At 34.9% G+C, this 16243-nt stretch overlaps 1 protein-coding gene across 2 annotated transcripts in view; it reads right to left on the bottom strand.

Annotated features, from left to right (window-relative positions):
* Positions 1-11373: 11373 nt before the first annotated feature.
* Positions 11374-16243, bottom strand: part of LOC144977174 (transcription initiation factor TFIID subunit 4B-like) — a 29949-nt gene continuing 25079 nt past the window's right edge. For both annotated transcript variants that reach the window (XM_078922056.1, XM_078922057.1), the window contains exon 14: positions 11374-11997. In XM_078922056.1, coding sequence (XP_078778182.1) covers positions 11887-11997 — 111 coding nt within the window. In that variant the 3' untranslated portion in view covers positions 11374-11886. The remainder of the gene's footprint in view (positions 11998-16243) is intronic.

Here is a 16243-nt window from a genome sequence, read left to right as displayed (position 1 = left end):
GTTTTTTCCTTAAAATAATCACATCTACCTCCCTCACAACTTAGGATTCCGTTCAGACCCTGGGCGAAACCAAGTTTAATGACAGCAACTGGAAACTGCGTGTTTGGGGATAGATTTTTTAAAATAGACCACCTACCGGCAGCGCCCATGAAATATGTAACAAAGGACCCCAGTCAGAATCGTGGCAAAATCTAGCAATTTAAAAGACAGGGACAAAAAACTGCGTGTTAGGGCTAAGGTATCGACTTATGGAAATAGATAAGGCCTTAAAAGAATCGCCTGACAACAACCCTAAGATGCCGATTGAATCTTGGGTAACGGCGCTGCTTGCCACATTGTTAATTGAAATCAATATTCCTGCTTTGTATTTGTTTGTTCTATGGGTCTTACAGCGTTTGCGCCACTATATTAGATCATTTCAGCAATCTCAGTCCAAAATAAAGACAGAGCAACAGGGAAAGAAAAAACAGATATGGGGAAAAAGGACACAGCAAGTAACCTCTCTTTCCACCATGAGCGGTCAGGAGAGCCCACATAATTCACGTTAATAACACCATTTAAATAAAACAAACAAAAAGCCAAAATTCATTTTAGCATTATTTTGGATGGTGTTTATTTTTAGATCAAAATAATGTATATTTACATTCTATGTCATAAATAATTCATTTTTAAACAATTCATTTTCAGCTCCATAAAATACAATGTACAGTAGTTTATTTAAACCCAAGCAGTTTCCCCATAACATTTCATCATTTGCGATAACATCAACATGGTCCATTTAAATTGAAGTGTCTTGTAGTCAGGAAACAAGTTGCATACGTGAGAGGACCGGTCCGTCATACTTTCATCAACATTCATCATACCTTCTATTATTCACATACACACACACACACACACACACATGCATGCATACATATAGCACACACATGCACAAACACACACACACACACTCAAACCGCGCACGAGCGCACAAACATGCATACTATATATACACATATGCAGACAAACACATGCATGCCCATACATTCAAACACGCATGCGTACGCATAAACAAAGTGGAAACACTCAACTCACGTCTGTATAAAAATCCATACCCACCCATGGCACACGCTTATATAAATATGTTGTTTTTCTATTCACACACCAAAAAAAAATGGCATCCAATCCATGTGATGTATCAAAACATAGCATGTCAACAATCAACGGTTCTTGTTCTACTTTAGGCAATCAACATGTCTTCATTTGCTTCTTGTCTTTTTACATGCAACTTCTACAATCTTTGACATGAAAACAGTGCCTTATAATATATAAAGCAGAAAAAAAAAGAAGGAAAAAAAAAACGCGAGTTACAAATGCAACAGAATCGTCAGTTTAGGATTTTCAAAATAATCTTACGTCTTAGTTTGAATAATTCCAGTGGTTTTCGAAGTTAGCAGCGCGTACGGGACTGCCATTTCAGCATCTATGAAAAGGAAGATGGATGATAACTCATGATATTGATAGGTGTAAATGCTTGGTACCTGCTAAATTATTGGATCACAGACACCCAATAAAAAGTAAGACCATGTGGATTACTTCACAAAAGTAGATTACAACCCCTGTGCCCAACTTCGGGTCACCCAAAACCTCACATAGGCGCAAGCCCAGGATCCCTCCATTGATAGGGAAACACTACAGGGTTAAGCGTGGGGAGCAATTTCACCTCGCATACGCTCACATTCGAGAATGCCACCCTAACGGAAAAGGGGCTGAGCAAAAACAGGCCGTCTCATTGCCTAGCAATGATAGAAAGCAATTGAAAGGGACAACACGGCTGAAATAACAGTATCGTGCTATCAACATTCAAAAGGTGTTATAATGTTTGAAAGGCTTGTCATACAAGGTTTGTTTTTTTCATTCTTTCTTTTCTTCCCATTTGTGTGTATGTGTGTGTGTGTATTTTGTTTTTGTTTTTAAGGGTTTTACGGCGCTTGCAACACATTTAGGTTATATCAGCGCCAGTAAAAAGGAAGAAAATGGGGTAGTAAAAAGTTCTAGAATTACAATTAAAGCACCCAAGAAAAAGTAAGACAAAGGGGAACTGAGAACAAATAGGGATCAGATGTAGATTCCAAGAGCATACCACCAATGTACTTAGTTTGAAATCACCTAAAAGTCTCATCCAGACACAAGCACAAAATCACACAAAGAGGAACACACTCAAATGCTTACATTATACATTCAAAATAAAAACAATAATACATAACAGGGAGATGATTTACAAGGAAAAAAATATCTCCCAAAACAATAACTATGCATTTGACTGTTTCCCTCCCAGCTAGGACTCCGGCCAAGGCCAGGACAAAACCAAGTTTTCTCATTCCAAGACAAAGACAGAATGCAAGTTGGAAAACAGATATAGGGGGATAGAAGACACAGTATGTACCTCCCTGTCCACTATGGGAGGTAGGAACCCCACCCAGTGTGTGTGTGTGTGCTTTTATTATTTCTTGAGGTTCAGTGGGGCTTTATATTTTATTATGTTTGTTTGTTTTTACAATTCATTTATTTTCTAAAAGTGTTTGCTTGTTTTAATGACTCGAACTCAAACCTCCTATTATAAATAAGTGCCGGAAATAAGCTATTTAAAATGTTTAAAATATCGAGAGGGGAAAAGAAAAAAAAAAAAATTTCTTATCCTTCAGTGTGTCGTTTTTCAATACAAGAGAATTTTGCTGAGAAGTGTATGGAAATGGAATGTTATCGAAGTTCACTATATTATTATAATTCATCTGAGTACAACATTATTATATATACGTTATGTTTCATTTGTTATGAATATCTATTCTATTCTAGTCTAAAGCTACCTGCCCTAGTCAATTTGTTGCTTGGTTTTGTTTTCTTTTTGTTGTATGTGTTTTTTTTTAATTAGAGGGGAGGGGGGGGGGGGGGGGGGGGGGGTGTTTGGTTTTTATTAGACCAGAGGATTACAACCTCAGTCTGTTCCTGTTCTAACTATTCAAACATGAAACATTATCTTCATAAGACAAGAAAGGCTACTATTTTGTTGGTTTTGTTTGTTTGTTTGTTTGTTGTTTTTTTTTATTTTTTTGTTGTTTTTTTTATTGGGGTTGTGGGGGGGGGGAGTTGTTTTGTTTTTTTTATTTTTGGTTTTACGGTAATTGCGAAACATTTGGATCATACCAGCGCCAGTTAAAAGGAAGAAATTGAGATAGTAATATTTTTTTTAAACAGATTTACAAGCACTCAAGAAGAAGAGTAATAATAATAATAATAATAATAATAATAATAATAATAATAATAATAATAATAATAATAATAATAATAATAATTGACATTTGTTGAGCGCTTTCCCTGAACAAAACATCTCAAATAGCCCTTAAGTAAGACAAATGAGACTGGTTCAAATAGCAAAAGTAGATTCCAAACTAATATCATACATGTGACTGATTCCCCCTCAAGTCAAGAACGATGGCCAGGGCCAGGACAAAGCCATGTTATCTCATTCCAAGACAAAGACAAAAACAAGCTGGAAAACATATACAGCAAGTGACCTCCCTGCCCACTACGGGATGACAAAAGACCCCACTCAGCAAGAAACGCTACCATCAATGAGTAATCGATGGAACCGAAAAATATCTGAAAAAAATGTGACCGAATATTTTACACCGTTTACAAATCAGCGTGTCATGTACTGATGCAAGAAATATAAATTTTCTTTGCCTAATATCCAGAACTCTTAACAAGAAAACAATCGGTATCACTGTAAATTGCTAGCTTTCAATAATCCAATGTTGTTCAAAACAAATCACTCTGCTCTAAACTGACCAAATACAAACTGTTTTTTCGTATTTTTTTTTCATCTTGGCCAGAAAGTATTTCGTACTTAAAGTATTGAGTATAAATCCTTTTGCCCATTTTTATCAACCAATATATCAAAGAAGAAAAAACTTTCTGACCAAAATGGGAAAAATAAAGTGATTTGTGATTGTATGGCAGGTTTGGAAGGTAAAATTGCTTTTTTAAAACATTTTTAACCAAAAAAAAAATCCAAAAAGAGGGGGGGGGGGGGGGAAATCATCGTCAAAAATCCTTCCCCCCCCCCCCCCCCTCTCCCGCAAAAAATACTATAAAGGTCATTTTCGCAACGAATAACATGAAAAAGCATCAATATTGACATCAATATTAAGTACTATTCAAAGAGTTATAGAAATTATCTAACTTTCATCAGTTTATCTGGATTAATACTGACAAATAACAGGGGGAGGGGGGAGGAAACCAACAACAAAAACAGCTTTTCAAAGTAAAGAAAATGTGTGGATAAGGTTGCTTCTAGCTTTGTCCACAATTATTCCACTCTTTGAAGCACTATTCCTGATATCCTTTAGGCTGAGTTTTTTGGATCATTTTTCACGAGTTCAACAAATAGATAGTGTTTAATGCTAAATTCTTCCACATATTTTTTTCATGTCAAGACACTACGAAAACGACCTTTTGAAACAATCTCATATACCGATTTTATCAGATTCAGTATCTAACTATGGTGGCAATGTGTCAAAATCTGATTACATAAATAAATAATAAATATGGCTGAGCAGTCTCTATGGATGCTTGCCGTGAATGTTAGCGTCACTTCGAGTGTGTCAGTTTGTTTCTATTTTCAATTTAGTTTCAAGTTTCAATTTTCTACATTTTAAATTTTATATATCTCCACCATTTACTTACTAGTTTTTTAAATGGGACTATGTTTTTAATTAATTAGGGTCTAGAGTATAAATGGGAACCGAAATCACTTGAAGGTCATTTCAAAATTTTAAAAAGTAATATTTTACAACTAGACACAGATTTTAATATCTCAATGCCTGCAACTATCTTGGGTCACATACTTAATAGGGGAAGGAAGGGTACACGGAGGGCATAATGCAAAGGAGGAATGAAGGCACAACAAACTAGCAACCTTCATGTGTATCTAACATTAGAACACAATAAGTTACAGATGCTGCTAAAGGGAATAACTGGAGACGTTTTCGACACGATCATCCACTATCATTCCCACCCCAGACTCCAATACTTGCAAAATATATCAAAACCTTTCTTTTTAAAATAAAAAAATATATATATTTAAAAAATCAAATATAATTACAGAAAGATGATTTACAAAGATAAAATATCATCTATCTTCCCAAAAAAAGTAAATGTACACTTGGATCCCAGCGAGGTCTAGGGTAATCTCAGTAAACTTATAGCAGGACAAGGACAGAAAGCAACATGGAAAGGTAAAACTGACATAGGGGGATTCAAAACAGCAAGAGTGACCACCCTTGTCTGTAATTAGATGTAAAAGGATCCCAACCATCGTTGTGAAATTTAATAATGAACATTCATAATACATTAATTTATATCAATGTACTTATGATCAAGGATCTATTTAGAAATGTTTGGCAGAAGAAAATGTTAAAAAAAGGGCTGCAAAAAAATGGAAATAATTACACAGGATATTCATTAAATACAATGAAACTAAAGGGAAAAGCAAAAGCAATTACACCAGGAGATTGAGGTTTTTATTTCCCAAACGGTAATGTTGTTCCTTCCACAGAATTATCCAGCATTGAATCTTCCAATCTAGCGCAGTGTGGCTTGAGTACAATGAAGTCGACGATTATAGAGGTGTCACTTTTGACATTAATATAATATACAAGGGATTTAATCTTGTAAGTACTTAAAGTTGGTCAAAATTAATGGATAACTCCTCTTCACCTGTCAATTTGCCCCATAACCACCACGGCGTTGGTCAATGGCTCTTCATTTTTATTGGTTATTTGATTCTGTTGTTTTGTTGGGGTTTTTTGGGGGTTTTTTTTTTTTTGTGTTTGGGGGTTTTTATGGTGGTTTTATTTTGTTTTTTTTTGTTTGTTTGGTTTTTGTTTTGATTTTTTGTTGTTTTTTTTTTTGTTTTGTTTTGTTTTTTGTTTTTTTTTTTTTTTTTTTTTTTGGGGGGGGGGGGGGGATTTTTTATTTCATATTTTTCATATTCAGGTCATAATTTTTAAGTCACATTGCACTGTGGGAATCAGTGTCAAATAGAAGAAAAAGGAGATTTCTGAAGTTTTCCTTGAATTTAAGGTTGGTGTATCCGAGGTGCAGTGTAATAAGTTATGAAGATTCCCCCTTAAACAGACTGCAAAAGATTCACTTTTGTTTGTTTTAATCAACTGACCACCGAGATTCCTCTTAATATATAAAAAGAGAAGGTATCATTCACAAATTCCATACATTCATCAAACATAATAAATTGTTTTGGTTTGTATTGTTTGTAAGGGTTTTCCTGCACTTGTGACACATTTAGGTCATTTCAGCGCCAGTAAAAAGGAAGAAAATGGGAGAGTCAAAAAATTCTAGAAATACAATTCAAGCGACCAAGAAAAAGTAAGACAAAGGGGAATTGGTTCAAATAGGAAACAGCTGTAGATTCAAAGAGCATACCATCCATGTACTTAGTTTGAGATCACCTAAAACTCTCATCCAGACACCATGTACAGGATCCCACAAAGAGGAACACATTCAAATGTGACCAAAACAAAATATGATTAACAACAACAAAAATTACCTCCCAAAACTAACACTTATACATTTGACTGTTTCCCTCTCAGACAAGGACTCCAGCAAGGGCCATGACAAAACCAAGTAATCCCATTTCAAAACAAAGACAGAAAGCAACTCAGAAAACGTATAGGAGGATAGAAGACACAGCAAGTGACATCCTGCGCACTATGGGAGATCAAACGAACCCAACTAGTAAAATAAATTGTTTTATTACAAATACTTTGGGATGTAATATTTTGTGCTGTTGTTCCATTTAGGGCGATTGCCACATTTTAACAGGCCTGCTTACTTGAACATTTTAACACTCAGTTGTTCATAAGAGACAAAAATAGTAGTCGCTATACTTAACTTTATAGATAAACAATTTACCCTTGCATGGATTAAATAACACTTTAAAATTCATAAATTATGTGTGTGTACTATAAACTTTCATTTTCAATCAGATTAGATCATGAATTTCTGAAATTTGAGCCAATATTTAAATTTAATAATTCAATGAATTTTTCGTAGTAGTAGGCAGGTCTGCTTTAGGTCATTTCCACACCAATAAAATGTAAGACAAAGAGGACTGGCTAAAATATGGAACAGATGTAGATTCCAAAAGAAATCAATGTCCTCAGTTTGAGATCACCCACGTCTTATCCAGGCACAAGCCCAGGTTCCTGCTGAGAGGAATACACTCAAATGCTTACAAATATTTAAGTCAAAATGGGAAAAAAAAAAAAAATATAAAAAAATAATACAGTATAGTATAACAACCGAGAGATGCTTTACAAAGGAAAAAAAATCATTTCCGAAAACTAATATTATACATTTGATTCCCCCTCAGTCAAAGACTCCAGCTAGGGCCAAGACAAAACCAAGTAATCTCTATCCAAGACAAAGATAGAAAACAATCTGGAAAAGAAAATTATATAAACAAGGATAGAAGATAGCGCAAGTGACCCATCATGGTAGGTCGTAAGATCCCACTCCACATATTATCTGCTTTTCAATATAACACTTTAGTGTCCAAGCTTTCTTTTAAGGCATCTATAGTCTATGTGTATCCAAAACCAAAGCACCTATCCAGTAATTAACAAACACCCTATGCAAGGAGAGGAGTTGGGGGGGGGGGGGGGGGGGGGGGGGGAGGAGAGAGAGCGGATGGATAATCACTCAACAAAATCAGCAAAAAATAAATAAATAAATAAATAAATAAAAATAAAAAAGGCAGATTCTCCACCATGGAAAGATTAGGTAACACAATATATAAGAAAGTATTATATTGAAGACTTCCGGTTCCATTGAAAGAGTGAGAAGCCATTCTACTTGTTCCTGACATTTCTAAAATGAATATGATAGCTTCACCCAAAAAAAACAAAACCAACAAAATAAAAAAACCTCAACTATTGTACAATTTAGCTGTTTCATTTACAGTCCATAGCTTCTGGCAAGTCAACATTCCCTGATGGAGCTCGAGTTCATCCAAATTTCTTCAGTATAATACATACAGTAACAACTGCTTTTAACCTTTAAAAAGGATGCTTTCCTTGTGTACGAAGCTTTTGCCCAGTTATAGAATTAGTATGAGGCTGCTATTCTATCACTACTGGGTGGACAGGGCAAGAGAGTAATACAAATCATACAAATGTCGACAAGCCCAGATCAGAATCACAATAAGGTTTTATAGAACTCCAAGAGAATTTGATTAAACAAGTGGAGATTGATAAATTTCCCTCTTTTCAAATAGTTCACAGTTTAGTAGTTAGTCGTAGTGCTTGGTATTTATTGTGCAGTTGTGTGGTCTAGTGGTATGACGATGGAAAGAAGCTCTCATAACCCCAATATTTAAGACAGGAGACAGAAGCAGACCTGCCAACCTTTGGAAAATATGGAATCAGGGAAACTCTACTGTGATTGTGCCTGAATCCTGTAGCCAACTGCGTTGGCGGTCTAAGCAAACAGAATACATATAACTTAACTAAAAATTTGTATTCTTATAGGTATATGTTGCTTGGAAATTCAAGGCAACCGAATAAATAGGAGAAAAGGAAAAAAAAAAAAGAAGAAAAGAAGAAGAAGAAGAAGTTACCCTGGCCTAGGCATTCCATGAAGGGATATAGATAATCAAGATGTCTGATGTCAACAAGAATCACCCATGTGAGAAAATTGGGGATTAATAATCTTACCCAAGGGAAAAAAATGAAAGTGCCTGAAATTAGGCTCGAAGCCAGGACCTTTCAAGTCACAATGCAATGCCTAACCACTCTGCCATTTCGCAGAAATGACAAAATTAGATGATAGAATAAATGTAGGTACCTCTGTATCTGGGCTTAAAGTAGATCCCAGCTTAACACCAAATCCACACACGACAGCATAGGACATAACCCATAAGAGAAACAACCTGATGGTTTCCTTGTCACTCAGTAAAATGGTTCACAAAAAGATAAGAAAAATATAATCTCACATAAAAACGCATTTTTTTTTTTTTTAAATTCCAAGTCGTCGAGTTCAGAGGACGATATACATCTATATAATCCTCTTTCTCTAACGACCTGATAAGTTTCAAAGATCATCAGTGAAGCTGCCTACTGAAAATGGGTATACAAAATACCGGGAGCAAATCTAGATCAAAAATTAATGTTTGTAACATGCAATACAGAACTAACAAAAACACTTTTACATATAAAGAATCCATTCAACCGTTTTCCTCTCAGCAAAAATATTCAAGGCAGGGTGGGACAAAACCAAATAATCTAATCCCAGTCCAAAGACGTGGAAGGGCAACAGATATTTGGGGAAAGGGGGGGGGGGGGGGGGGGGGGTTAATTAAGAAATATCAAGAGTGAATAGATTTTAAACTCCCCTGCCCATCAGTGTGTGACGTGTCTTTAGAATATCTTTAGGAAGGAAGTTGGTGTGATAGCCCAGAACAGAAGAACAGGATTATAACATAATTATATAATTATATTCTTACAAGCATAAGAAGGACAAAGTCATAGTATGCCAGAAAATGATTATTATTCTTTTTTTATATACCTCCACAACCCCCTCCACCTTCCCCTCCGAACTCCCAAATCAAGGAAGATCCCCATCCATCTTCAAATAGCATTGTCATTGTTTTGTTGACATTTTTGGTTTTTTAAAATTTGAACACAATTGTAGAGCTGATTACAGATCTGTAGAACCAAAGCCTTGTAGATTATATACAATCTGCCTTAAGCTCACATTTCCATAATGAATAAATGGAATTCATACGGTGTATTAGATGTTGAGACAAAAGATCAATTTTGTGACATTTGACAAAAGACAAAGATGTTACATTATTTTGAAAAGTAATGATTACTTTTTGGTTTTCATCATATTTCCTGACTGAATCCTTGACAAGTGTTTTTAAAAAAAAAACCTAAGAAAACAGCACCATAAGATATTTTTTTCTTGTTTTTTACAAAGTTGCCAATCTTGAGAAGCATCAAACTTCTCTTGTTGTTAGCAGACCTGCCACTTCACGAAAAAGGAAATCAGTATGACATTGTAAAAAAATCAGTATCTGGGGAAAAAAATCAGTATGAGACGTAAAATTATCCAATTATCCCCCCCCCCCCCCCCTTATTTTTCCCCAACACCCAAAATTGGCACGCACAACGCCAATCTGGCAATCAGACTACTAACTTATTTAAAGATGGTGGCACTTGGTAACGAGTCAGAAGCCAGGGACCGCGGTGGTTTACCAGTACAGCTCGCTGTCGCTTCACAAAGGAAATGAAAACTAAATAACGCGCCGTGTGTGTTTTCTATCTGTGTGAGGGCATCACAAAGAGGCTCGCTACGTCATGTATCTATCGAGGTATCGCGGGACGGGTCAAAGTTCACGAGACTTGAAAATTTTAACGTGCAACGTAAAGCACAAAGTAAACGTAAAAGAGAGGGGTGGAGGGCTGCGGGCCCTTGGTCACTTGGTGAAATCGGTACGATCGGCATGCAGATCGGGAAATCGGTACGATCGGCAAGTAAATCGGGAAATCGGTAAATACGAAAAAAAGGTCTTGCAAATCGGTATGATACCGATTAATCGGTATGAACGGCAGGTCTGTGTTAGTTAGCCAGTTCTCACTTTAAGGATGATTTTAGGCTGTGCAAAAAGGACGGTTTCTAACGTGGACATCAACATATTAAAAGATTTATTTTAAAACATATCTAACTGCAAAGATCCTCCCAGTTAACTAAAAACAAATGACAAAATATCTGAAAGGATGGCAAGAAAAACAGTAATAGCTTCTCATGGTGGAAAAAATGCGATCAAAATTAATACCTTGTCCACACTTTTTAGATATTTTGAGCAGCTATTTCAGCTATTCTTTTTGAGCCAGACTTTCGGCTTTTGATTTAATTATCCTTATTCAACCCAGAGAAGCGGATGAAAATGAAATCCATCCATCGTTTTTCCAATAATTTAACATTGATTTATTCTTGTATTGCCCCACTGACTCATCTGTCAATATTCAAATCAGGATAATTGATGAAAATATGAGCAATTCCCTAGATCCTTAAAAATATCTAAATGCCTTTGTCTTTTGGAATCAAACATTTAAAAAATGACTTTTTGTTACAACGTTATTAATGAAAGATTACAAATGATCAAAATAGTAAGTCAAGAAATTGTTGGAATAGTTGCAGAGCCTCTCTTCCAATTGGGCTACAGAAGATTCAGATCACATGCACTTCACAACACAAGCAGGGAATAAACATGGTCTTTCACTCTGATACAATCTCTTGGTTGTCTTGGGGTTTGTTTTTTTTGTTGTTCCTTTTAAATATACACACACACACACACATTCGATCCAAATTGAAACAATGTGGAGATGTATTGGGTTAAAACAATATGTTCCATTAACAAAATGCCTTCAGCATTGGGAAGCGTCTATGTTTTGTTGAAATAATTTAACCAGGCACTTCTTTATTCCTTGCTTTTTTTTCATACCCATTTAAGCTTTACAAAAGCTCTCTTTAGGTCTGATATTCATATGGGGTATCCATGCACTCCGGTTTCATCTGATCTTTTTGTGGAAACTCCTGAACTTTTGAGTATTGTCCGTGAACATGACAGATTCCGTTCCAAGAAATTTTTAAAACATTGGAGAAAGTATGCCAATGAGTTGGGTCTTTATCAATATCATAAATGAGCTGCCTTAATCCTATCATGGATTCCATATACTATCACAGTTATTCTGTGTCTATCTCTTTAACACATCACACTTTGGATGTTTTATTAATGCCCTTCAAACTAACAGGAATTCACTATCATTTCAAGAATGACTTGTATAAAATGTTTGATTTCCTTGTTGACCTCTCATTTTCCAAAACAAACTGAAGGTCTTTCATATTCACTCTTTTGATTCTTGGCCGCATGATCTGAAAAAAATAATAATGGAAAATAGGGTCACAAAAATACTATTAAGACAGATCTTCATATTTTTTTGTTTGTTTTGATTATAAGAGTTAAACAACATTTGCAACATTTTGAGACCATTTCAGTGCCAGTGAAAAGTAAAATAATGAGATTCTTTTAAAGGAATGTAGATTTGTAGAAGAAAGCATCCATGAGTTTAAAAGAACATTATATACATGAAAGCATGCAAAGTCAATATTTTAAGCTTTGTTTGTTAGCTGTGTAGTCGATATTGGGGTTCAAAATAATTAATTTGGTTATGCCCCTTTGGAACTTAAGAATTGAAACACTTAGCTTCTTTGCAGGTGATTTTTACTATGAAGCACCTCAAAATACAAGGAAAGCGTCCATGAGCATATAGAAATGCTGTTTCTACACAATATATTAAATTTTGAAGAAGAAAAAATCCATGCAGACATCTTTGACCGTTTTGGGCCTCGAAATTGGCGAATATTTGCGATTTTAGTGAGCGTCGCATTACCCTATGACTTATTGTTTAAAAAATGATAGTACCATAACCACATTTTTGCTTTATTATGTTGGGCCAAATGTTACTTATTCAGATACATATCATCAATGACCAAAAATGAACCATTAAAGTTGTGAAGAAAAATATTGAAAAAAATTTTTCTTTTTTGGTCAAACTGCACGTGGAGCCATTTTCAAGGGCAGATAAATCCAAAAGTTGAAGAAAATTTTAATTTTCTTTCAAATAATTGTAATCTGTGCTAAAAGTTGTACCGGATTACCAAATTTGAGAGATTTAGCTTGATTAATAAAAAGGTTATAGCCCCTCGAAAATGGACCCGAGGACAAATTTGATTTTGACACATGATAACATTTCAAAAAATTGTAAAAATTCAAATATCTATATTGAACTGAAAATGTGGATTTCTTCATGTCTCAAAAGTATCTTCAATTGAGGAAAATCAAAAGGGTTGTGGTTCCCAATTTTCGAAAATTTGCTCCACTTGACATGGAATGGTCCTACATGAAAAAAAGGAAGTAAAGGGAACTAGATCAAATAGAGAACAAAAGTAGTTTTCAAGAGCAATCTATCACTGTCAATGTGTTGAGAATAAAGCTCATAAGCTTTACTGCTAGCTCACCAATAAACTTTCAAGGTGTTTGTGTGCTGACCCCATGACCTCAAGAAGCCCCGAGAGGAACTCAAGATAGATACTATGTTTGAAACCACTTTTTCTTATAGTTGTGGATGGCGTTGATTGTAGAGCGACCCTCTCGTGGCCAAGCGGAGTTGCTGTGACAGTAGGCTTGTGGGTTTGAATCCTCTGGCACTTTTCTATTCACTTAATTTTTTGTGTAGCTTAATAACCTTAATCTCATCGAGACACAAATGAATGCGTAGAAAACATCAAAAACCAAAAATAATTTTTTTAAAAATAAATTTTTAATTAAACAGTACACAGCACATGCCAGATTTGCATGGAAAAAAAAAAACATCTCCAAAAAATGTATTTGTCCATTGTTTCCCATTACACTATGGACCCCCAACCAATTAATTTCATTTTAGGAGAATGACAGAAAGCAATATGGAGAAAGAAAATATATGTAGGGGTAGAAGACATGGAAAGAATGGCCTCTACTTACAAAGGGTGGTCAAAGACCAGAATTTTTGCATCAAATAATATAAAAACTATCTCTGTTCACTTGCATTGAACTATGTACAGCATACGATGGAGACCTGTAAATGAGCTTTGTACAAATTGACTAAAATTTTCAAACCAATAGACATGAATTTTAAAAGAAATAAAGTCAGTATCAAAGATGACAGTGATAATAGACAATGAGAGTAATATGGCAAGTGTTATCACCCGAAGTACGACTGTCAGTTCAGTGGTTTGATATAGAAGGAATACCAAATAGGCAAGACATTCTCATATTATAAATAAAAAAATCAAACACAAACAATGCTCCAAACACTGTTTCTACTGATGAAGAAATTGAAGCTAGAGGCTTTCAAAAAAACATACTATTAAGCACGCCATAAAGCTGGCCAGCCTCAATGCTCTCAGGCATTGTAAGAACATTAAAAGAGTGTATGCTCTCAGTCTCATGCATGCATTGTAAGAACATTAAAAGAGTGTATGCTCTCAGTCTCAGCACTGCGTGGCATTTTCCCCTCTGAGCGGTATTTCAGTGCTAGGTCAACCTGACCCCATTAGTGGGGTCAACCCATGGGTGGAACAGGTAGCGGTCAGTAGGAATCTGTGATGCCACTGATGGTAATTAATTGTTGCAATATTTCATGGTATTGCTCAGTTGCTAACACAAATATGAAAATTGTTCCCTCACCACAAGCAAAGCAAGGGTTTCTTTCATCATATGCCATGGTTGATAATAATTTATCCTCTTAAGGCTGCTCATAAGAGAGGTGTCAATCTAGTGGTTTTTGAGCTATCAATGAAATTATTTTGTTGTAATTTGCATATCAATAATTTAATTCCCAGCGTCAGAAAATGATTGAAACAAGCATCATTATAGAGTAAAAATGATGATCTTGACACATGCCAAGTTTTGTCGTCCGGGCAGTAAAACCTTAAAAGATATGAATTTTTTATTGTAAATTTCTTATTTGGCATGACTTGGTGAGATCCTCATTTTCTCTCTCATAGTATTCCATGCCATGAATTTGTCCAAATATCAGTTTAGGAATAAAATATAAACCATTAGACGAAAATATACTAATATTATTTTTTAACTGATTTAAATATTATGAATTTTGGGCACATTTGAATGCCAACTTTTTAATGGCTTGATAACTTTTTTCTATACTTAAATCCCTTACGATTCAAGTCAAAATTATATTTTTTTATGACTGTTGGGCATTATAGTTTGAAGATGTATACGGTACTGCTTTTGTGTGGTTGTCTCAGGAAATGCCGACTTTATAGTGTCATATAGGTGTCAATGTTTAGGGTATTCTTGCATGTTGAATAAGTAATATAATGTAAGTTCAAGTTCTCCTTTTGTGCACAAGTGAATGTGTTAAATTTTTATAGACTGAAGCGTCCAAATATATATGGCAGTGATTTCCCAAAAATTAAATGATCTTGCTGTGGTATGCCTGTGGTGTTGTACTGATTTGACTCTGGTTGTTATTCAATTGTTTTATCTCTAAATTTGACTGACTGGAGTTCAATGTATATCAGATGACTTTATAAGACAATGACTAAATGTGTATTCTTGGAAGAAAGGAGATGATTCTATATAACCTATGTGGACAGTGTGTTCGTTTTGAATATAGTTGGTCAATAAAGAGATAAAGGTTACTACTTGGAAATAACTATATGCCCTCGTAATTTTGAATCCTCTTTTGTCCACATACTATGTCCGTCTGTTTGAGCAAATTATTTAATTTAACAGTACCAGTGCTTAGTGTTAGTTGTAATTGATGATTGATACTGCAATATTTGTAGCATGTCCAGTAACCTTGTTGGGTGATTGATTTTTTTCTTGTAAAGAAGTCATACTTTATAGGCAGATTGATAGTAAATTGAGATATTGACATCATACACAATATTGGTTTTTAGTCTTAACTGGTCAATAGAATATTATCTTTATGAGTTATTTTACCACATAAAGACATAAATCATATCAGTTTACTGTTATGATCAACACAACTGTTTGAGAGGAACGGAATTGGTAAAAACAATATACAGAACTTACAAAACTATGAATAAATCAAGAAAATCAACTGCCAATATGATAATATTGAACAGGAACATAGATGCATATATGTACTTTTGATATTTATTAAAATTCTTGAGATACTGCCGCTGAGTTTTGAATAACAAATTTTTTATTTAAGTGCACCATAATTTACAAGCGCTTAAAATTAGATCAACAATTTGTGATATTCAAAGAAAACTATTAACCACAAGAATGTCAAATTTTCACTGATGTTTAGAAAGACAACTGATTTTTCAAATCAAAATAATAAATTGAAAGAGTCTGTTATTGTTTTCCCGCTATACAGACATATTATAAGACCATAAATATCCATAATTGCCCCCATTGGACACGGCACTGCCTGATACCAGTTGAACTCCAATGACCTCATGCAGGTAGCGAGCAGGAGGGTTATTGGTCCCTTGGGAGTTCCAACTGAAATAGCGCTGATTCCACGCAGTGTCAGGCATTGTAAGAACATTGTATCAGAGTTAAATGTCAAACATTAAACAATAA

The sequence above is a fragment of the Berghia stephanieae genome, chromosome 7, assembly GCF_034508935.2.
Source record: "Berghia stephanieae isolate SIO BIC M18660-M18661 chromosome 7, UCSD_Bste_1.3, whole genome shotgun sequence".
NCBI classification, from domain to species: domain Eukaryota; kingdom Metazoa; phylum Mollusca; class Gastropoda; order Nudibranchia; family Aeolidiidae; genus Berghia; species Berghia stephanieae.
The sequence above is the reverse complement of the archived record's forward strand: the minus strand, read 5'-3'. Positions and strand labels throughout refer to the sequence as shown.